At 37.7% G+C, this 23,721-nt stretch overlaps 1 protein-coding gene across 1 annotated transcript in view; it reads right to left on the bottom strand.

Moving 5' to 3' along the window:
* The window catches only part of LOC110889935 (G-type lectin S-receptor-like serine/threonine-protein kinase At4g27290), a 37,393-nt gene extending 13,983 nt beyond the window's left edge, over positions 1-23,410 (bottom strand). Inside the window, exons 1-2 of the mRNA XM_022137505.2 lie at positions 22,067-23,410; positions 21,787-21,978 (exon numbers count right to left, since the gene is read on the bottom strand). Coding sequence (XP_021993197.1) covers positions 21,787-21,978; positions 22,067-23,366 — 1,492 coding nt within the window. The 5' untranslated portion in view covers positions 23,367-23,410. The remainder of the gene's footprint in view (positions 1-21,786; positions 21,979-22,066) is intronic.
* Between the last annotated feature and the right edge of the window lie 311 nt (positions 23,411-23,721).

Raw genomic sequence — 23,721 nt, forward strand, 5'->3', positions numbered from 1 at the left:
TTGGTGGTGGCATGTGGAGAGCGGTAAGATAGAAAGAGTTAACGAATTTTTGAAAGCATATAGAGATATTATATATATATATATATATATATATATATATATATATATATATATATATATATATATATATATATGGTATATGGGTGGGAGTTGGCTACAAAGTCATTTTTCCTACAAAGTGTAGGAAGTGATCTTGTGATGACATGTGACATCTAGAGAATTTTAATAAAAGGTTACAAAAGTAATTTAATAAATAAGTTATTTTTGGAAGTGATAATATTAAAACAATAAAATGAGATTTTTAAGGAAACTCATTATCATTAACAATTCAAATATATCAGTTACGTAATTAATCATTCATGCATTATTCTATCATCATTCAACGATTTTGTTCATTTTCACATAACATGCCAGTTGATCATTTATTAACAATTTCTTAACCATGTGTTTTACTACTTACAAGTTCACTCACATGTGTTATAACAGTTTATGTTTTAAGAAGGTCATGTAGACGATTTTTGTTCAACTTCACCTAACACGCTAGCTGATCCTTCATTAACAATTTATTGACGATGTGTTTTACTAGTTACAAGTTGACTCACAATATGTTATAGCAGTTTATGTTTTTAAGGGGGACATGTAGTTATAATTATTGGCGTTGTGTTTAATCAGTTGTTTGGTTTCGTCACGATGTGCTATAGCAGTTTATGTTTTTAAGGGGGACATGGTGTGTTATATTGTATATTCTTGACGATGTGTTTTACCAGCATGTTTACTCACAACGTGTTATAATAGTTTATGCTTTTAAAAACATGTAGTTGTAGTTATTGACGTTGTGTTTTATAAGTTATCGGGTTTCATCATGATGTGATACGAGTTTTGATTCACGAAGGATATGTCTTTGTATTTTCCTGACGTGTTTTTATAAATACTAAGGTTCTTCTTGATGTGTTATATTGTATAATTTTATTTATAGATACTAGTTCATCAAGATTTATCAAATGCTCTTAGAATGTGTCATATCACAAAAAAAGCATTACTACATCATGCAATGGCATCTAATAACCTATATTTAAATTTTATCATATTAAATTACTAGCAATTAAATCCGTAGTTAAATTTATCATATTAAATTACTAGTAATTAACATTTTTTCTAATTAATGAGAGCAATTGATAAGATTATATAGTAATGATTAAGCACGACTTACTAGTTTGTTCTTCCATTACAAAATATAATAATGTTTAATTAATGCCATATGAAATTGTTATGACAAAATTTATCAATTATACTAAACCTTTACATGTATATACGTATCTGTGTTTGAATTACCTATTGTTGGTTTGGTATATTTGGTTGAAATTTTAGAAGAAATATGTGAATTAGGTGATATTTGCTTATGGTATATTTATAATATCGAAAAGGTGTTTCAAAGACCTTTTAAACAAAATTTGGATTATGGCTTTTTATTACAAGTTAACAACACTTATCTTTACGAAGTTAGAGAAAGAGAAAGAGAGAATTGTGAGAAAGATGTTATGTGTTATGACTTAATGGTTATTACCTTATTTAAAAGAAATATTTGGTTGAAATTTTAGAAGAAATATGTGAATTAGGTGATATTTGCTTATGGTATATTTATAATATCGAAAAGGTGTTTCAATGACCTTTTAAACAAAATTTGGGTTATGGCTTTTCATTACAAGTTAACAACACTTATCTTTACGAAGTTAGAGAAAGAGAGAGAGAGAATTGTGAGAAAGATGTTATGTGTTATGACTTAATGGTTATTACCTTATTTAAAACTAGTTAAATGACTCATTTACCCTCAATCAATCATCCTATTTTTAAAACATTCACATCACCAAAATACCATCAAGATGATCTCACTATTAAACACACTCATCTAATGGTCAAGATCACTTCCTACACTTTGTAGGAAAAACACACTTTGTAGAGGAATCTCACCTGACCATTTTAGTCTTCATATACATATATATATATATATATATATATATATATGAAGACTAAAATGGCCAAAATACCCTTATAATGAATTGTCATTTTGGACAAAGTTTATGGCGGGGAGCAAACTTGGAATAAAATGGAAACCAAAGAGAGGAAAATAATAGTTTCTAAACTATTAGGCAAAAACGTTAAAATAGACAAACCACAAGTAGCAAAAACGAAGTTAACTCTTTATTTTATTAAAGTGTTGTAGTTTTACTAATTATATATATATATATATATATATATATATATATATAGAGTAAGGTTAACATACAAAAAGCCTTATCATACATCACGTAGGAGACAATGGTAACCGTTGGATCAGGGGTATAATCACGCATGGGACCACATAATCACGCATGGGACCACATAATCACGCATGGGACTATAATCACGCACGTTCTATGATAATAACGCACGTTATATTTTTTGTCATGTATGTTAATGTAGGTTAAGCCTTGAAGTACATTATACTTTCTCTATATATATATATATATATATATATATATATATTAATGATAGAAGCTAATGAATAGTGATTGAAATATTTATATATAAATATATATTGTAATTTTAAATACTTTTATTATTTATCATTTTTTTGTCAATAATTTATTTTATTTTCCTTAAACTTTTATAAAATTTAAAATTATTCTATAAAATTAATTACTATAACTGAGGGGAGTTTTGTCGGTAATCCGTCGCTACATGGTTGTGGCCGGTCCACTAAAAAAGTAGCCATTTTGCTACCAAATTTTCCTACGGAAAAAATGTGTCACAAATTCGTACAAAATTGTGACGCATTTATGACAACAAAAAAAACCCAAAATTTTGTAACAAATTTGCTACACAATAGTGACAAAAAACAAAAAACACAATAATTTTGTCACAATTTCGTTTCAAATTTGTTGGATTTGTTTTGGAAATTATTGACTAACTAGTTGGTTTATCAATATTAACAAATTTGTTGGATTTGTTTCGCAAATCTTCATGTGCGGCGGCGTGTGTGCGCGTGTTTGATTTAGTGTTTCGAGACTGTAATGAATTAAATTCCGTCTGAATTTGATAATAGTTGTGTGGTGTTTGTGATTAATTTAAGGTCTGAATTTATGGTTTAATTTGTGGTCTGTATTCTGTTATAGGTTTCTGATTACAGATCTACTCGCAGAGGAGATCAGAGATTATTATTTTTTGAGTGAGATATCAAGGTATATTTCGGTTCGAAGTTCCATTTATGTTGATTACAGCTCGTATTTTGTTAACCTAAGTCATCTTTACTGGATTTATTATCGATCATCGTGTCTAACTGTCTATGCAACTATGTTGTTATGTATCTGAACATGCATAGTTTTGGCTTTGATTGTTGATATTGATACGAAATTCGTTCATTTGTTGTATTGAATTATGTTCAGTTTATGTTGATTAGAGCTCATATTTTCCTAATCCAGGTCATATATTTTGTTGATATTAATACAATATCCGTTCGTTTGTTATTTTGTATTTAATCATCTATAGTTTTTGTTGATATTAATACAATATCCATTCGTTTGCTATTATGTATTTGATCATGCATAGTTTTGGTTTTGATAGTTCATTTTGGTTTTGGTTTTGATTATTGATATCGATACGATATTTTGTTTTTGAAGTTGAATTGTTTTGGTTGTTGATATTGATAGGATATTCATTATTTTGCTGCACATTCATGTTCATAGTTTTTACTTAACTTAAGACTTTTAGAAGCAGTTGTATTGAATAAGCTTAATTGTGTTGTTTAGGGCTCTTATTTTGCTAACTTAGGTCATAATTTTTCAGGATTTTTCATTGATCAACGAGTGTATGCTATTCTGTATTTGATCATGAATAGTTTAGGTTTTGATTGTTAATATTGATATGGTTGTTCTATATCACTCGTATCTCTTTCTGAAGACTTTTAACCCTAATTATGCATTAAGTAATTTGAAGACTTTTAGCCCTAACTATGCATTAAGTGAATCAAACTTCTTCTGAATTTGATCATGGCTGCTCTATATCACTCGTATCTCTCATTCTTGAATCTTGACAAGAATGAGCCTCCAATTCTAAGTCATACCACATCTTTATCCACCCTTCTGTATTTGCATTCCGCTCGGTTCATTTTACCTGTTTCTAATGCAAGTATAATTGCAAAATAGATCGACAAAAATATCTCCCGATAGAGACCAGATGTACACGAAGAGAACCACTAGTAATGGTCTTTTTAACCCGACATTTCAACTATATGTCAATGATTTCTTGGATTTTGCATTCACCAACCCACCTAACATCCAAAGAGAACTTGTAGAAGGGGTTGAGATTTTTAAAATTAGATGCCCATGTGGCAAATGCCAAAATCTCCGTTTCAAGAGCAGAGATGAGGTTGAAACCGAAGTCTCTAACGATGAAAACATGGAAGAGCATGACTTCCTTCAAGTTAATGAACGATTTGAGTTGCCAAATGTAGTAACTAATAGTGAACGCATGTGCTTAGTCACAAATACAAACACATCAAAGCACATGACTATTGAGGATGATGAAATATTAGAAGGTGAGCAATTTGAAGAGGAAGAATTTGAAGATGAAGAGGATACATCTCATGATGACGATGATCAAATGTTTTTTTTCTGACCACTCGTCAGATGAGGACGATTGTTAGTAACATTGTGTTTTGTTCCACACTTTAAACTATTTGTGATTTATTATATGGTATGTCAACTTTAAATTATATGCAATCATAAGTTCTATCAATGTTTGTTAATTTTATATTATTTATTTGACAATTCTTGTTCTACTAAATGCAGGTGTATATATAGCATGGTACGTTGTCGTGGTGGTAATAGTAGTCGTGGTGGTAATAGTAGTCGTGGTGGAAAAGCGACGATATCAATTGCGCTCGCACATCATCTCGACACACAGGTGGATCAATGGGCTTTGATGAGTATGGTGACAATTGGGTATGCTAATATATATATCCGTTTCACTAATTGTTTGTACTTCAACACTTATAACATTAGTTATTCTCTATGTTTTGTGTAGAAAAGGACATATGATTGGGAACCTAGTTGGAAAGAACTCTTCCTACAAACCCACCTCACCAAAAAGTGCAAAGAAAAGTTAAGGAAATGGGATATTAGCATACATGACATGAAGAATTTGGAGTTTTGTACAGACGAATCCAGAGAAGCATATGTAAGTTATCTTATACACTTAAAACATATTAAAAATGGGCAATTTTTTCGGGTCTTGGGTTGTGTTTTTTTTTAAATTTATATATTATATTGTATTTTATATTAATTTTCTAAACAATTCTAAATTCAGTTGCCATGTATCGTACAGATTAATATATTGTATTTTAGCGGAGATTCTCAAAAGCTAGTTATCGTTGAGTATCACTGCCACTGTCCTTTCACATTCATCGAGTACAACTCACAGTTGCGTTATTTTACTATATTTTAGGGTGGCTACTTGGAGGCGATGCATGATCTTCACGGGTCGGACTTCACTTAGGTTCCTGATGACCCTGAGGTGTGGGCTCGTGTGCAGGCAGGAGGTCGCAGGAATCGGGTATATGGGGTAGGATCTTCGGATTTGCATTACATGGTGAACGGGACGTCATCCTCTTCTAGCGGGCATCATCATCTATTGATTACCAACGGTCCCAAGAAGAGGTAATATAAACTTAAATAAACTTCTCAGTAATTTTATGAAATATTACCTCTGTATTGCCTGTTTAGGCACAATTCCTAACAAAACCTTAAAAAGCATGTTCATCAAAACCATCAATTAGAAGACTCATAAATCATACTAAAAATATTATTATTTTTTCTCATTGAAGTAGTTTTTGATGATGAACACCACATTTAAAGCAAGAGATTTTGAGGTGGACTGGCAAATGCAACACATAATAATGTTAAAAAGTATATGACTTTAAAGTCAGGTATTAGTGGGCTCCCTTTTTCTTGCCATAAGAAATGCCTTTGAATACATTGTTGATGCAGATTTTGTGTCCGATGCTTGTCGAATAGATTAGTTATTATTTTATGCTGAATTTGTAATAGTTAGTGAAACGGTCAAACGAACGTGTATAGACCCGCTCGTTTGAAGTGGTCAAACGAGAGGGTTGTTGGTTTGACTGTGTGTGTGTGTTGCTAGACAAAGTTGCTGTGTTGTCATTGGTGTCGAAGGATAAGGCATCGAAGGATTATGAATATCCTTCGATGAGCTCGAAAGATACCCATCGAAGGATGGACCTCGAAGGATATCGAAGGATATCATTCGAGGTATGTGAGTATCTTTCGAAGACTGTCTGATCGAAGGATGATGTTTCGACCAGTCAGTCTGATCCTTCGACCTGCAGTGTTTGTTTTGGTATAAATACCAACACTTTGTCATTTGCAACACAAGAGTGAGAGCACAAGTGTGTGCTAGAGAGAGAATGGAGGTCTGGGACCTCACCGGGAGAAATCACCACTTGGTTTCTCCCCGGATGTATACTTCTTTGGTATTAGTTCGGTTGTCATGTAACCGGGCCGACTTGTAATGTTTACTACCGGATTAATACAAAGTTTGTTATGTTTATCCTCTCTTATCTCTTCCATCTTTGAACATGAACATGAAAATCACGGGTTGGATCCCGAAACACGGACCTACAATTGGTATCAGAGCCATGGTGCCCGATTTAGTAAAACTAACAGTTTACTAAGTCACATGTGCTCTAGATCTGTGATTTTTGTGGGTTTTTGTTCAAGATGTAAAAAGGTGAAAATGAGAAAAACCCAGATCTGGACCCGGATATCCAGATCTGTGCTAAACCGGGTGTTGGGTTTTATGTTTTTCTCTAAAATACTCAAGTTTTCTTCATCAAAACAACGTGTACAAGTGTTTTCGTCGGATCTGCAGATCTCACAGTCCTCCGTGTTCTTGATGTTCTTGACAGCTTAAAATTTCGAAAGATGCTGTTTGTCCTCGAAAGATTGAACAGTTTTTCGAAGGATGAAACAAAATTCAAAATTCAAATTTTCATGCTTCGAAATGTGCGAAAGTTGGTCACCTACCACATCAACTTTTCACCAACCTGTCGTACTTTCTGTCCTTGTGTCAGAACCATCGAAAGATATCTTTCGATCTCGAAAGATCATCCTTCGAACAAGGAGATTCGAAAGATGAACAGGAGTGCTCGAAAGATCATCAGTTCTTCGAAGGATCAAAAAGACTTCGAAGGATCAATTCTGAAGTGTACGAAGGATCAGCCATGTCCAACTTCGAAAGGTGTTCGAAAGATCTGTGACATGTGCTCGAAAGATGCTCGAAAGATATGTGACATGTGCTCGAAAGACTTCGAAAGATCATCTTTCGAAGCTGTCTTGGTGTTTATCTTTCGTTTGATGCAGATGTTTCGAAGGATCCAGATGTTGTGGAATTTTATGAACTCAGACAGTGTATTGGGGTTAATCATTTAATTCACTTGGAGTCGGGTCGGGTGTTCGCAAGGATTATTCATACCGGGCTTCAAAGTTTCAACATCAAAATTCGTACGGGATTTGGGAACACGCGGGGTGATGCAGCATGATGAACACAAGAGATGATGAAGACTTGATGTTTGAAAATGTGGGGTAGTCACGGTTACCGATGCAATGACAAACATGGTAACGTGACTATTATGGGCCAAACACAACAGTTCCGCTTGGTGGAGGGAATTGGTGAATATTTGACGACAGTTTCTTTGAAGTGGAAAGAATCTGTTAAGGTTTAGAGATTTTGCCAAAGAAATGGGGGGATAAAAATTTTTTCATTTGTTGAATTTCTTCGGTAAAATTCTAAACGCAATCTCAGGTGGTAGAGTTTATGATCTTCTGGTGACTCAAACGGTTCAGCGTGGAATGTCTTGCACAGACACTTGAAGATCAAGACTTGATGCAGTTGTTTAAGAATGGAACCTTTATCATATGCCGGTTGGAGTTTTGGAAGATCAGCGGAAGATCGGTCAATTGATCCTTTTGAGGAAATTGCACAACACTCAACACGGATACGCGTACTTTGAGGGGGAAATCTTATACAATGAGCATCAGGATGCTACTTACCTGGATCATCGGTCAAGGGGGAATTCGTCAACACAGAGAAGATGATTACTTGACTGAAGATCGATGATTGCAGTTGCATTTTCAGCATTCGACAGCAACGGACAAGGGGGAATTTGTTGATGCAGATTTTGTGTCCGATGCTTGTCGAATAGATTAGTTATTATTTTATGCTGAATTTGTAATAGTTAGTGAAACGGTCAAACGAACGTGTATAGACCCGCTCGTTTGAAGTGGTCAAACGAGAGGGTTGTTGGTTTGACTGTGTGTGTGTGTTGCTAGACAAAGTTGCTGTGTTGTCATTGGTGTCGAAGGATAAGGCATCGAAGGATTATGAATATCCTTCGATGAGCTCGAAAGATACCCATCGAAGGATGGACCTCGAAGGATATCGAAGGATATCATTCGAGGTATGTGAGTATCTTTCGAAGACTGTCTGATCGAAGGATGATGTTTCGACCAGTCAGTCTGATCCTTCGACCTGCAGTGTTTGTTTTGGTATAAATACCAACACTTTGTCATTTGCAACACAAGAGTGAGAGCACAAGTGTGTGCTAGAGAGAGAATGGAGGTCTGGGACCTCACCGGGAGAAATCACCACTTGGTTTCTCCCCGGATGTATACTTCTTTGGTATTAGTTCGGTTGTCATGTAACCGGGCCGACTTGTAATGTTTACTACCGGATTAATACAAAGTTTGTTATGTTTATCCTCTCTTATCTCTTCCATCTTTGAACATGAACATGAAAATCACGGGTTGGATCCCGAAACACGGACCTACATACATGACACAGATTTAAACTTCTTGCATGTGATCTTAAATTGGATTCATTATCTGCTTTGTGTAAAGATGCCTTTTGTTCAGTAGGAAAAAAAAGGAGGCAGAAATCTAATAATGAGAATTTGATGCTCAGTTTGTTTTAGAAATTTCCTTTTTTTCTTTTTGCAATTTTTATCGTAGGAAAAAACTTATATGACATGGACACTGGTGAATAAATATACCAAAACATTATTATTCTCTTGATTTTTTTTTTGTTTAAATTTTTAATATGAGTGTATACATAATTCAGTCAGGTAACTAATTTGATATTTAAAAGGCAATTATAGTGTGACATTTTCTAGGATGAAGTAATATAGTAAAAGACACTGTACAACACAATGTCACAATGACAGAAAACACATCAGCAGTTGTAATTAAATGTGAAATGATAAAAGTTTTGATTTGTTTTATGTATAGACAATTGTTCTCAACTAAGATCTAACAGCTCCATATTGGCTTTTTAAGAAAGCGCGATTTACACATTTACACGTGCAGGTGCACACACAAGCGCAGAGCTAATAACAAACCTAAACCATAATAGGATTAGGGCCTGATGGAGAGATGTAAGCAGCGGGTCCAGCACGTAATTAGTTCAAAATCAGCATGAACATGACTTTCATATTATTTTTTTTTAAGTTTCTAATCTCTTTGCCCTAACATATTAAGGCTCAATTCAAGCTATGCGAACATAATTGGAAGACATTCAAGCTCGTCTTGAAAATGAGACGAAGCCCATGGGAGGCTTTGATGGTGTGCGGGGAGGACCTCCGCACAAGGCCCACGATTTCGAGGGGCGTGCGATTTAAAAAAAAATCCGATACGTATGTGTTATCTTTTTTAAACAGTAAACACATACCACTTCCAATATAGGCTCATTTACAAATTATTTTTTGTGGTTTAGAATTTAGCCCACTTGAAATTAGGTTTATTGAGCCCAATGCTAATTTGATTTTTTTAAATAATGTTGGTGCACTTGTGTCTGTACTTTGTCTGTATTCGGTCTGTATGTACGATGTTCTATTTAGTGTTGTAAGTTGACCAAGTCAACCATCCTCCGGTTTGACTTGGACAACAGTTGGTAAAATAGTGAAAGGTGTTCTGATCGAAGGATAGCTCCTCGAAGGATGCTGTTGATCCTTCGAGGTGCACGAAAGATATGGTTCGACTGATTAGACCTCGAAGGATGATCCTTCGAGGTCAATGCTGATCATTCGAACAACTTGTGATCGATAGATGATCCTTCGGACCATCTATCGGATCCTTCGATCTGGCATCATGGGCTGGGTATATATATACCCATGCAGTGTATGTGTGAGTTAGTTCTGCCATTTTGCACATCCGAGAGATAGAGAGCTTTGAGAGCATTCTGTCCAAAACTCACACACACACTTAGAGAGTTTATAGAACATTTCTGTAAACATTGAGCTTGTAACCGAACCTTCATTTGCATTAATACAAGTTGTGTTAATCGGTGAAACCTTTGTGTGTTTGTGTTTATACTTGTCTCATCCCGGTTTGCCTACTAGCTTGGATTCCGCACTCGCTAGTGGGTTAGTATAACAAGGTTTAGGTTTGTTCTCGATCCTCCGAGAGGGACCTACAAGTGGTATCAGAGCTTGGCTCTTTACCTTGTTTAAAACCGGGTTTTTACAAGTTTTGGTGTGTTTGGACACTTGGTTTTGCACCTGTTTTTACTTAGTTTCTTGCATTTTCTTTGAGTAAAAACGTGTCTAAACTAACCGGGAGTGTTTAAAGTGGGGTTGGGTAACTTAAAAACTTGTTTTTGAGTGTTTTGGTGATTTCCGGCATACTCCGGTAACTATTCCGGTCACCGGACTGTGTGGATAAGATTGTCCATATTTGGTAAACTTTCAGGTCATTTCAAAGTTGGTAGAAATCTGTGTCAGACCTTACCTCCTTTTGCCGAAAGTTGACTTACCAACCTGTCACCTCTTCACCAACCCATCACTTTGTGTCAGTGTGTCAGAACCTCTCGAAAGATATCCTTCGACCTCGAAAGACTATCTTTCGATCAAGGAAGGCTCGAAAGATTATTATCCTTCGACCCATCCTTCGAAGTCCGAAGCATATCTTTCGATAAAGGAATCTTTTCGAAAGACAGGTGTCCGAAAGATAAGGATTTAACTCGAAAGATAAGGATCTTTCAAAGGGGAATCCTTCGAGTTCTTGAATCTTTCGAAATCATTGTTCGAGATTCAACAGTGATCTTTCGAGTACTGTTGATCCTTCGAACAAGGTTATATCTTTCGATTGTGGTCTGTTTATTGCTAACAAGTTTCTGTTTTCTTTTAAGATCTTTCGAACTAGGGTCCTTCGACTGTGTGCTCATCATCTTTCGTGACTTGGACATAGAATTTATTTTTCTTGTTAAAGATGAATCCGAGTTGGTGGGGAAATCCGGCTCCAGACAGTGGAAAATACATGAATACCAGTCAATCTCCATCATGGGCCGAATCTCCAGTATCTACATCCTCACAAACAAATGCCACTCCAGCTGGTCAATGGGCGTTTGTTTCAAATCAAACTCCGAGTATTCAAAGTCTTCTACTAAGCGAAAGTGAAACCGGAAGTTTGAACAGGCCTCCAAAGTTGATGCATATTAATGAATATCCGGGATGGGTTGATCGTTTCCATACATACATTGTTGGTCAAAATACAGAGTTGTGGTTGCGGTTCACTACGGAATTCGATCAAACTATCGTGGTTGCTGCTTCTTCGACAGCTACTTTTGCCGATCTTCCTGATGATCAAAAGAAGACGTATGACTTAGAAAAGAAAGCATACGCTATTCTCACTCAAGCACTGAGCAAGGATATTTATCATCAGTTCGTCAGTTTCAAGACTACGAAGAAGCTGTGGGATGCATTGAAGACAAGAGGAGTAGGTAATGAAGCCACACGTCAACTACGACGAGATCTACTGAAGAAAGAATTCGATGGCTTCACATGTATGGATAAGGAGTCCTTGGGAGATATGACAAGCCGTTTCTATCATCTACTTACTGAGCTGACCAACTTTGAAGTCACAACGACTCCAACAGAGGTGGTAAAGAAGTTTGCCGATGCATTGCCTCCTCAATGGAATAACTTCCTGGAAATCTTGAAGTACAACGGAACGTTGAAAACTACAAATATCAACGATTTCGTGCAGCTTCTGGAGAACAAGGATCAGGAAGAAACGTTGAAGGCAAAGAGAGTTGCAGTGCCACAGAATCCAGAGATGTATTATGGCACCTCCACTTCTTCATCTGCAAAAGCCGGTTCACATGCTCCACTTCAAACGGCGTTTGTCACAAGCACGGATATGTATGGCAATCCAGTGCAAGTTCCTGTAAAGCCGCCTCCAACCACAGATCTGTATGGAAATCCAATACAACCACCTCCTCCTCCTCCTGCTCAACAACCACAATATGCGTGTTATGGAGGAACATCATCTGCTGCAGGTCAACAATCAAAGCCAAATACAGTACAGCTTGACACTTCAAGCTTCTCTAAAGTCAGTGTAGAAGTAGCTAAGGAACACATGGAGCTACTTAACACTGTAGTGAGCGCGTACTGTGGGTTGATAGAAGGTCAGATTGGAAACATTAATCTGACACAAGAAGATTACAGGCAGATTGATAAGGAAGAGATGGACTTGATGGATATCAAGTGGGCCTTTGCGAGTGCTGTGAGAAGAGCAAAGGATTGGATGGAAAGTACTGGCAGAACCAGCTTGGAAAGTAAGCGAGACACCAAGTATGGGTTCGATAAGCAGGCAGTTAAGTGCTTCAACTGTGGTGAACGGGGCCACTTTAAAAGGGAATGTACAAAGCCAGCACAGCACGGGAATCAAAATCCCTTCAGAAACCGAGGCAACCAGCAGAATCAGAACAGAAACACTGAGCGTTCATTGGTGCCTGCAAATAACCAAACCAACCGAGCACTTGCAGTTCAGGTGGATGAAGGTTGTGACTGGTCAATCCAGTTGGGTGGTGATGCTCCTGATGGAACAGCATGTTTTGCTCAAATTGTGAAAGAGTTAGTTCACACCAGTGGTAGAGAATCTTCTGCCAGTGGTGGTGAATCGTCTGAAGATGAAGACTCTTCTGGTTATAGCAGGAGTGCTGATGAAGAATCATCCAATTCTGGTGATGATTATATGGGTGAGACATCAAATGCAGCAATCGATGCAGATATTGATGAACTTTTGGAGGAAGCTGCAGCAGAAACTCAAAGAAGATCTATTCTGGTGGATCAAGCTGCTTATACTTCATCTTCTCTCCATTCAGCCTTTATGGCTAATGTCGAAGGTTCATCAAGTCAGGTATGTGTCGATGAACCCACTGCTGTTAATTGTGATGAATGTGCTAGGTTGCATGCTAGATGTGCTGATCTGGAGAAAAGTATGTCTGAGTTGCAAGGCAAACATGATGCTTTACAAGCTAGTTTGTTTGACTTGCAAGACAAACATACTACTGTGAATGAGAATTTGAGTGACTTGCAAAGTAAGCATGACGCTTTGCAAGAAAAATATGATGTGACCTTTCTCCACAATCAGAAATTGACTGTGGATCTCTCAAAATGCACAGAAGCCAACATGTTTCATGAAAACCATGAAAAAGAATTTAAGTCAATGATTGAAACATTAAAGAAAGATAAAACTGAATTGACAAAAATGGTTTCAAGAAAACAGACGGACATTAATTTGTATATCTCTCGTCTTGAAACAATGCAAAAAGAGATGGCTTGTGTGAAAACCGAAAGTGATGCGATCCAACTCAAGCTAGACAGTTATTTGAGCTCTAGCTATGTGTTAGATCACATCATTGATGTTCAGAAGGAAAAGAGAGATGTCACATGCATAGGCTACAAGAAGTGTCCACCACCAGTGAGACATAATTATGACGCCATGCCTGATGAAGAGGACAGGGTATTCTTTGAACCTTCTGTGCATCTAGATGTTAAGGAGTTTGCTGCAGGACTCGGATACCAAAAGGAAGTATCCTCAGATTCAGATGTGTCAGCAGATACATTTGTGAGTGCTGAACAGAATCAAGATCCTCCAGTTGTGATTGAGGATGCTGATTCGTCTGATGATGAATCTGATGATACTGTCCCAGCAAAGTCTGATGCGGTAGTCAAAAATGAGAACATACCTCTTGAGAATCACATTCTATGTGATCCCCCTGTACAACCCGCTAAGACTATTGCAACTGAGTCCTCATCTGCAGAAGAGCCGGAGAGTGTGAATTTGCTGTACACTCTAGTTGGTGATGATAAAATTTACTCAGACAAAGATTTTCCCATTAAGAATGTTAATCAATCCTTAATCTGCAAAGTCTTTGAGAATTCGACGAGTAAGTTCTTGGGAAAGGCAGGACCTAAAGTTACAGTTACACAGTGTCCTCCTATTCCAAAGGCTGAAATTCGAAAACAATTTGGTAACAAGAAATTACCAACAGTGCCAACACAGCAAAATTACACCAAACCCAAAGGTAAAACACCGGCTCAAGCTAACAAGAAGCCGAACCAAAAGAAGAAGAAAAAGGTTAACTTTGTGAAATCGACGGGAATGGACAAAATTGAAAAGTTTGAAAATCAATCTAACTTAGATTTTGTCAAGAAAGCTATTGTCGAGAAAAGAAATGAACCAAGCAGTTCAAAACCTAGTACCTCGGGTTCACAAAGTTCAACTTCATCGGCTAGACGATCACATGATTCTTCGGGGTTTGTAGAACGAAGATCATGTTTTGAATGTGGAACCATTAGACATATTATTCGTAATTGTCCATATCTTCATAAACAAAAAGGAAAGGTTGATGATCCCCGTGGCAAAACTGACCATAAGCCAACTGTTTCCACAAAACAAGATCCCCGACGTGTAAAAGAAAGGGAAAAGAAACAGAAAAGGAAACAGGTCAAGAAAATTGAAAAAGCAATTAAAACTGATGTGGTTCAAAAACAATCTGTTGCTGTAAAACCAGAAACTTCTACAATTTCAAACAATCAAGAAGTTAAAATTTTAAAGAAAGATACTGGTAAAACAAAACAGACATGGAAACCTAAATCGGTTACTGAATCAGGGGGACCATCACAATTCACCAACCATCAAAGACAAGAAGTTATTGTCATTGATGAAAATGGAAGACCCAAGACCACAATGGCTTGGGTCCCCATCTCCAACTAATTCAATTGAGTTCATGTGCAGGGTGCTTCAGGAGGAACTATCAGTAGTCATTGGATTGTTGATAGTGGGGCATCCAGGCACATGACGGGCGACATGAAGCTTCTCTACGACGTTAAATCTATTAGAGGAGGTTATGTTGCTTTTGCTGGAGATAAAGGTGGATACATTACGGGTGAAGGAATGATATCTAACGGGATTGTCAGCTTTGACAAGATCAACTTTGTGCAACAACTTGATCACAATCTTCTTAGTGTTTCTCAAATCTGTGACAAGCAGTTCTCAGTACACTTTGATGCTAATGGATGTTATGTGCTGAAACCCGGCTTCAAAATTCCAAAAGAATGGATTCTCTTGTCGGCTCCAAGGATAAATGATTTGTACGTCCTTGACATGAGCCAGGCTATTACAACGTCTGCACAAGCAACTTGTTTCGTTTCCAAAGCCACAGAAAAAGACACTATCTCTTGGCACAGACGAATGGGTCACATTCACTTACGCAAAATGAATCATTTGGTTTCAAATGAATTGGTGAATGGTGTTCCCCTCAAAAATTTCCATCTTCAAGACGTCTGTGTTTCGTGCCAGAAAGGAAAGCAAACAAAGAAGAAGCACCCTACAAAGAAGATCAACACGGTGGCAGTTCCTCTTGAACGTTTGCACATGGATTTGTTCGGTCCTGTCAAGCACAAGAGTATTCGGGGTGACCAATACTGCCTCGTGGTTACTGATGATTATTCAAGATTTTCTTGGGTTGCGTTCATGGCACACAAGAGTGAAACCTTTGGCATCATCAAAAACTTGATCATTCAGATTGAGAATTTGTATAAGTTGAAGGTTAGGCGGATACGTAGCGACAATGGTACTGAATTTAAAAATCATTCCATGGCGGAGTTCTGCACTTCAAAGGGTATTCTTCATGAGTTTAGTGCAGCTTATACTCCTCAACAGAATGGTGTCGCTGAACGTAAGAACCGCACATTGATCGAGACTGCTAGGACAATGTTAGTAGAGTCGCAGCTACCCATTCCATTCTGGACTGAAGCTGTGGCCTCTGCATGTTACACATTGAACAGAGTCCTTACAGTCAAAAGACACAACAAGACCTGCTTTGAGCTTCTTCAAAAACGGAAACCAGATTTGTCTTATCTAGAACCGTTTGGAGCTCCATGCACGATCATCGATCCTAATGGAAAGTTTGGGGCAAGAGCAATTGATGGATACTTTCTTGGGTATGCCACCCCTAACTTACGAGTCTGGAATCTAGAGACTAAAAGGGTCGAGGAATGGTCTGAGGTCAGAGTACAAAGGCACACCTTGCCAGTCAAAAATCCGGGTCAACCTTGGATGTTTGAGTACGATGACTTTTTCAATTCGATCAATGTTGAAGCCGTTGAAGAAAATGCTGCGGCTAGGATGTTTTTCGAGAGTGACAATGCAACAGTTTCACCGGTGGTTCGTCCAATTCTTGTTAATCAAGAACCATCTTCTTCGGTGAACAATAATACTCTCAACAATGAGGATTTTCATGATGCAAACGAATTGAACGAATCTTCAGAGGATGATAAATTTCTAGATGCAGATCAAGAAGCCCCAACAACAGCAGTTCATGGTACTTCAGAGGGTACTCCTCCAGTGGATGCCCATAGAACAGCTGAGACTACTGCATCATCCTCTTCGTCAATTCCGGGCCTTGAATTGGTTGTTGATCTTAACCTCAACAATCTGGGTATAAATGTTCCAGTTCCAGATAATCCAGAAACAAGGATTCATAATACCCATCCTCAACAAAACATTATTGGAAATGTGCAAAGTGGCGTTCAAACAAGAAACATGTTGCGAAACAACAACAATGCAGGCTTGTATGCTGCTATTCGAGAATCCGGGCAACAAAACGACTGGTCCTTCGCGTGTTATGTCTCACAGGAAGAACCAAGAACATGGAAAGAAGCCTTGAAAGATAGCGCTTGGGTTGAAGCAATGCAGGAAGAACTGCAACAGTTCCAGAAGCTGGGTGTCTGGAAACTCGTAGAGAAACCTGCTGGATACAAGAAGATTGGTACCCGTTGGGTGTTTAAATGCAAAAAGGATGACCGCGGAGTTGTTATCCGAAACAAAGCACGTTTAGTCGTTCAAGGTTTTCGTCAGATTGAAGGAATCGACTACAACGAAGTCTATGCACCTGTTGCACGTCTCGAAGCAATTCGAATCTTTCTAGCCTATGCGTCCTTCAAAGGATTCAAGGTTTATCAGATGGACGTGAAAAGTGCATTTTTACATGGTGTGGTTGAAGAAGAGGTGTACGTCGAACAGCCTCCAGGTTTTGAAGATCCTATCCATCCCGATCGGGTTTGGTTGCTAAACAAAGCTCTTTATGGTCTTCATCAAGCACCGCGAGCTTGGTATGCAACCTTATCTCACTATCTGCTGGAGAACGGTTTTCGTAGAGGTCTTATCGACTGTACTCTTTTCATCAAGGAACAAGATGGAGATCTTCTTCTGGTACAGGTATACGTTGATGACATTATTTTTGGTTCTACTAATGATGTCTTGTGTAGGGAATTCGAGCGCATTATGCAGGATAAATTCGAGATGAGTGCTATGGGGGAAATGACTTTCTTCTTGGGCCTACAAGTACAACAAACGGAGTCTGGGATATTCATCCATCAGACTAAATATGTTGGTGACATCTTGAGCCGGTTCCAGATGTCTGATGCAACGCCCATTGGTACCCCATTGCCAACTAATCACGGAATTACTCCAGACTTGAAGGGAGAAGCTGTTAGCCCTTCTATCTATCGCGCCATGATCGGATCTCTCATGTACCTCACAGCATCAAGGCCAGACATAATGTACCCAACGTGCCTGCTTGCTAGATATCAAGTTAACCCGAAGGCCTCACATCTTGCTGCTGTTAAAAGGATTTTTCGTTATTTGAAGGCGTACCCTGACACCGGTCTGTGGTACCCTAGGGATAATAACTTTGAATTGGTAGCTTTCAGTGATTCTGATTTTGGCGGATGCAAAATCGACGGTAAATCAACAACGGCTGGATGTCAGTTCTTAGGAAATCGCCTAGTCACATGGCAGTGCAAGAAGCAGACGTGTGTAGCTACATCAACATGCGAAGCTGAATACATTGCTGCCTCAAGTTGTTGCTCCCAAGTTCTTTGGATCCAACAACAGATGCGGGACTACGGTTTTGAATTCCTAACTACTCCTATTTACGTTGATAATTCTGCTGCTTTAGATATCACTAAAAATCCTGTGCAGCATTCAAAGACCAAACACATCGAAATCAAATATCACTTCATACGTGATTGCTTTGAGAAAAGGCTAATCGATGTTGTTAAGGTCCACACCGATGACCAACGTGCCGACTTATTTACCAAAGCTTTTGACAAATCTAGATTTGATTTCTTATTATTGGTAAACGGCATTAAGGTCAAGCAAGAGTAAAACCAACATCGGAAGATCATTTTTGTAAATATCTTTGTGTGTTTTAAATTTGTCTTAGTTTATTGATTTTAGGGGGAGTAAATCCAAAAATCTGAAAATCCAAAAACATCGAAAAATTTCAAAAACACAAAAACAATAGAAAAACAAAAATGAGTTTCCTGGCGAGCAAAAGAGAAAATGATAGTACATCAGTGGTCTATCCAAACCTCTTTAAACCTTAAATGAAAAACGATAAGCAGATCTATATAAGATGTATCGGTAGGCTCACAATCATTTTAAAGTGTGCAGGGTGATATAAATCTTAATCGACTGAAGATCAGGTGGGAACCATTCATTGGCATATGGTCTTAGTACCGAAATTTCGTTTGATAGATTGCCGAGGTTCTGAGATATTCGGTCTTTATGCTGCTTATCATCTGGGTATCATGGTTGTATCTTTTACCGAAAAATAACGGGGATGCAAGTCTAGATCTTCCATGATACTATACATACGTGTACATATTGCATACTGCATTCGACCTCAATAAGTGATAAACAATCACATGTCCAAATCAAATAAGTGATAAAAATATCACATTTTTCCGGGTGTCAAGTTCGTCTCTCTGCTGTACGGAAGTACTGACATGTTCACGGACTTGCACCTGTGCCCTCATGCATACGAAAATCAAGTTCCTCATCAATAAGTGATTCTATCACATAGGGCTTGTTTTCAATTCAAAATAAGTGAGTATCTCACATTTTATACGGTCAAACAGATGATAATCGGTATACTCACCGGTAAGATGAACTCTCGTGCATACCTTGATACGGGAATGTGTCGTGATGTGGATGAACACCGGTCGGTAAGTATAAATCATACCTTAACGTATCCCCTCGCCATGATTACATCTGATAAGTTGAGCTTAAGTGGACAACAATACCGATAATTGTTATAGGATGCTTATCTTAATGTTAACTAACTGAACAACAAGAGTGTTTTGGCATGACCGTACACTGATATGATTCTCTTACCCTCGAAACTCGCAAAAAGAATGTCTGTATATATTTATTTACTGCTTAACTTTTATTGTTTTTCTTTTAAACAGTTTCGTCGTTTGGTGCATATCAGCACGACATTAGCGGTGATGTCGTTTGATAACACTCAAAGGATTTTAAATTGTGTCTTTTAAATTCAAAAATACCAAAAAGATTTTCTTTCTACTTTATTTTCGATCGTACGATGTTGGAACTCGAGTCTTTGTTGCCTGAAACCTGAACGAAAACCGAATTGACTAAATCTTCATAAACGGTCGAAATTTTCAAGTTTTGAAGGTTGAAAACTAAAATTGACAAATTTAGTAAACTTTCAAACTGTCGGACGGTGTTTGATTGTGACATGGTCATATGTGTGTCATTTGTTTATGATTAACTATATTCCAAGCAGTTGTTCTCATTACGCGTTTAGATTTCTTGCATGTGCAGATTCTAAAGGCTAGGAGAACATGGTCGATGACAAGCTTCGAAATGAAGACACGACGTGAAGGCACTCAACTGATGAAGATGATCGAGTTGCCGCTGGCCATCATCAACACCACAAGGATCTCACTTCATAAAGATAAAGTATTTCACGAGCATAACTCAAGGGGGAGCTTATGTTAAGGGGGAGTTTGTCAACACACTTCCTACATGATTCGGGTAGTTTGTTGATACACTCTCTGCTTGCAAGACGTGAAGACTTTGAAGATCCTCCGACATTGAAGACTTGATAGGACATCAGAGTTTTGATAACTCGAAGACCAAAGACCGTCGAAGTTCAAGACGAGTCTACAACCATAGAAGATAAAGACAAAGCTACAGCCAAGGGGGAGTTTGTTGGTGTACTTGTGTCTGTACTTTGTCTGTATTCGGTCTGTATGTACGATGTTCTATTTAGTGTTGTAAGTTGACCAAGTCAACCATCCTCCGGTTTGACTTGGACAACAGTTGGTAAAATAGTGAAAGGTGTTCTGATCGAAGGATAGCTCCTCGAAGGATGCTGTTGATCCTTCGAGGTGCACGAAAGATATGGTTCGACTGATTAGACCTCGAAGGATGATCCTTCGAGGTCAATGCTGATCATTCGAACAACTTGTGATCGATAGATGATCCTTCGGACCATCTATCGGATCCTTCGATCTGGCATCATGGGCTGGGTATATATATACCCATGCAGTGTATGTGTGAGTTAGTTCTGCCATTTTGCACATCCGAGAGATAGAGAGCTTTGAGAGCATTCTGTCCAAAACTCACACACACACTTAGAGAGTTTATAGAACATTTCTGTAAACATTGAGCTTGTAACCGAACCTTCATTTGCATTAATACAAGTTGTGTTAATCGGTGAAACCTTTGTGTGTTTGTGTTTATACTTGTCTCATCCCGGTTTGCCTACTAGCTTGGATTCCGCACTCGCTAGTGGGTTAGTATAACAAGGTTTAGGTTTGTTCTCGATCCTCCGAGAGGGACCTACAAATAATAACAAAACATAACGGGAGGGCACATTTTTTCAATCTCGAACATGGTACGTGAATTTTCAGAGATGCCTATGGACGAAGGCATGAGAAGATCTTATGGCTCGTCTTGAAATTGAGAGAAAAGCGAGAGAAGATCTTCAACAACACATAAATGAAGCTGTGAAAAGAGAGCTACAAGACTTCATGAAGAATTGGCGTTCTAGTAATTGGTTATAAGTTGGTATCGTTTTAAACATATATGCATGCTAAGAGTTTGTCTTGTGGTTTAGACATACTAGATATTGCATTATGGATGTTACAAGTTGGTTAGCTTTATTGTAGATTTTCAAACATGTTTTATAATTTTCTAGTGATTTCGTTTTGTATTTTTTTAGTAAAATAAGATTTGAATGCTTTTAGCTTTTTTATTTTATTTTAAATGTTTCGTTACAAATTTGTTACAATCAAAGATCTGTTTTGTTACAATTGTGTTGCAAGCATTAAAACATAACAACTAAGAAATGCGTAGGAAACGCGTAGCAAAATTTGTGACACAATATTTTCGTAGGAATTATGTTAAAATTTGCGTAATAAATGCGTAGTAATTAGTTTCCGACGAGGCTTTTTCCAACATCAAGGTTTTGTTGTAAATGTGTAGCAAATCTCGGTTTGCTACGCATTGGACGACTTTTCAACAGTAACGAGTAATTACTTTGTTGTAAAAATACGATTCATGAATAGATAATTACCTTGATGCGGGTGCTTCTTCCAATAAAAACGATAAAATATGCATATTGAAACTAGTACGACCAAAACCACAGATGCTGATGCTATGGGTAGAATAACTCGTACTCCTCTCCCTGCACTTGAACTTGTAGTGTTTTCTATTGAGGCTGTGGCTCCTCTCCCTGCACTTGAACTTGTAGTGTTTTCTATTGAGGCTGTGACAAAACATAACATCTTAAGTTGATATTTAGACAAATAACTATGAAGTTAGTAATGAATATAAAACGACTCATTTTGAATTACCTAACTGAGAAGATGAAACTCGAATATAAAGAGTGTCCACATTTTCAGCAATCGTTGTGATATCAATTAGGGCACCAAACCATAGCAAGCAACCACTCCCAGTCCCTGAGAAATTCGAACTTGTGTAAGCAGTACATGAGCAATTGTTTTTACACTTCTTCTCACACTCTACAAGGGTCATGGTCTTGTTGTACCATGACCCCCTAGTGTCGGGTAACTTCAAATTTGAATATTTGTTGAACCCTTCCGTGGAGTTACAATCCAAAGGGATAGTATGTCGACACCCTTGTGACCAATTTTTACTATTCCACTGATCAGGAGATGTGGGTACAAACCCCTTAAAGCATTCACAAACTGAGGTCTTGGCATTATTGCAGTTCCCGAATGGCCCGCACACCGCATATTGATAACATTGATCATATCGTCCGGACTGGTAAGGTTCCCATTTTTGTTTGCTATCGGTCCAAAACAAGCGCTCTACAATACCATACGAATGCAACACCAGCCGAGTAATAGCTGAAGAATCTTTAAGATTATTTTGGTAGTAAACTTCTCTCGGATTAAGAAAAAAAGTGAAGTTGAAAAACTTGTTGGCTTTTAATTCAGGAACTCCCGTAAACCTGAGTCCGTTCCATGGACCTCCTCTGTATATTAATTCCTGGCCTTTAAATACGAAAAGCTGAGGGTAACCTCTGGCATCAATCTTCATAGAATAGTCACCAAAAGCGGGATCATCTTCGGATTTCCACGACGTGAGGTGACTTTCAATACCGGTAATCAAGTTCCAGCCCAGCTTCATTCCCGGAAGTAAAGTGTCTGTCATAAAGTCGAAACTTTGCCATATCAGGTCTTCTTGATTGATGCCCTCACCTTCCTCGTGAATTATAAGGTTGCCCGTATCTAGAAGCTGGACAACCGGATTTTTCACTAGCTTCATTGATGAGTTCGCTGACAACCATATGACATTGCCACTTATGGTGTTTTTGAGAACTAAAACTCCCTGAAGGGTGAGAGTTAGCTCTCCCGAGGTGTCTTTGAGCGGTGTGTTTCGGTTGGCTACCCATATATAGGTTCGTTTCGGTATTTTGTTGTACCAAATTCCGACATAATGGCTCATGGAATTAAGGGGGCTAAAGAAACCAAGTTCGAAGGTTCCCTTAGGCGAAACGATGGTTTCATTATATCTAAGCGTTTGGGTTGCAGACATGGTGTCTACTGCAAAGATACAAGTTATCGATGAATAAAGTACAACAACGAAGCCAAAGATTAACTTGGTCTTCATCACTCTTCTTTCCTCCATCTTCCTATGATCAATAACACTTTTACAATGTTAACAATATATAAGCATTTTGAAATTGAATCAGTTCTAAAAATTTAAAGACAAATGTCCGTTTTAAATTTTTAATTTTTGTGGGGTCGCAGCAGTCATTTACACCCAGTCTGTATATAGATTATAATAATTTTAAATAATAAAGGATACTATTAATACATTATATTAACTAGTCATTCTTATTTCTCCAAATTATAACTTAATAATATTGAAGGATGTCATATTTTTTCTGTAAATAATTATGTCCATAATTCTTATTTCGAATTCATATATAATTTAAGCCTCTTTAAGGGCATCAGATATTAATCGTTTCTTGTTGTATGAT

This window comes from Helianthus annuus, chromosome 11, assembly GCF_002127325.2.
Source record: "Helianthus annuus cultivar XRQ/B chromosome 11, HanXRQr2.0-SUNRISE, whole genome shotgun sequence".
NCBI classification, from domain to species: Eukaryota; Viridiplantae; Streptophyta; class Magnoliopsida; order Asterales; family Asteraceae; genus Helianthus; species Helianthus annuus.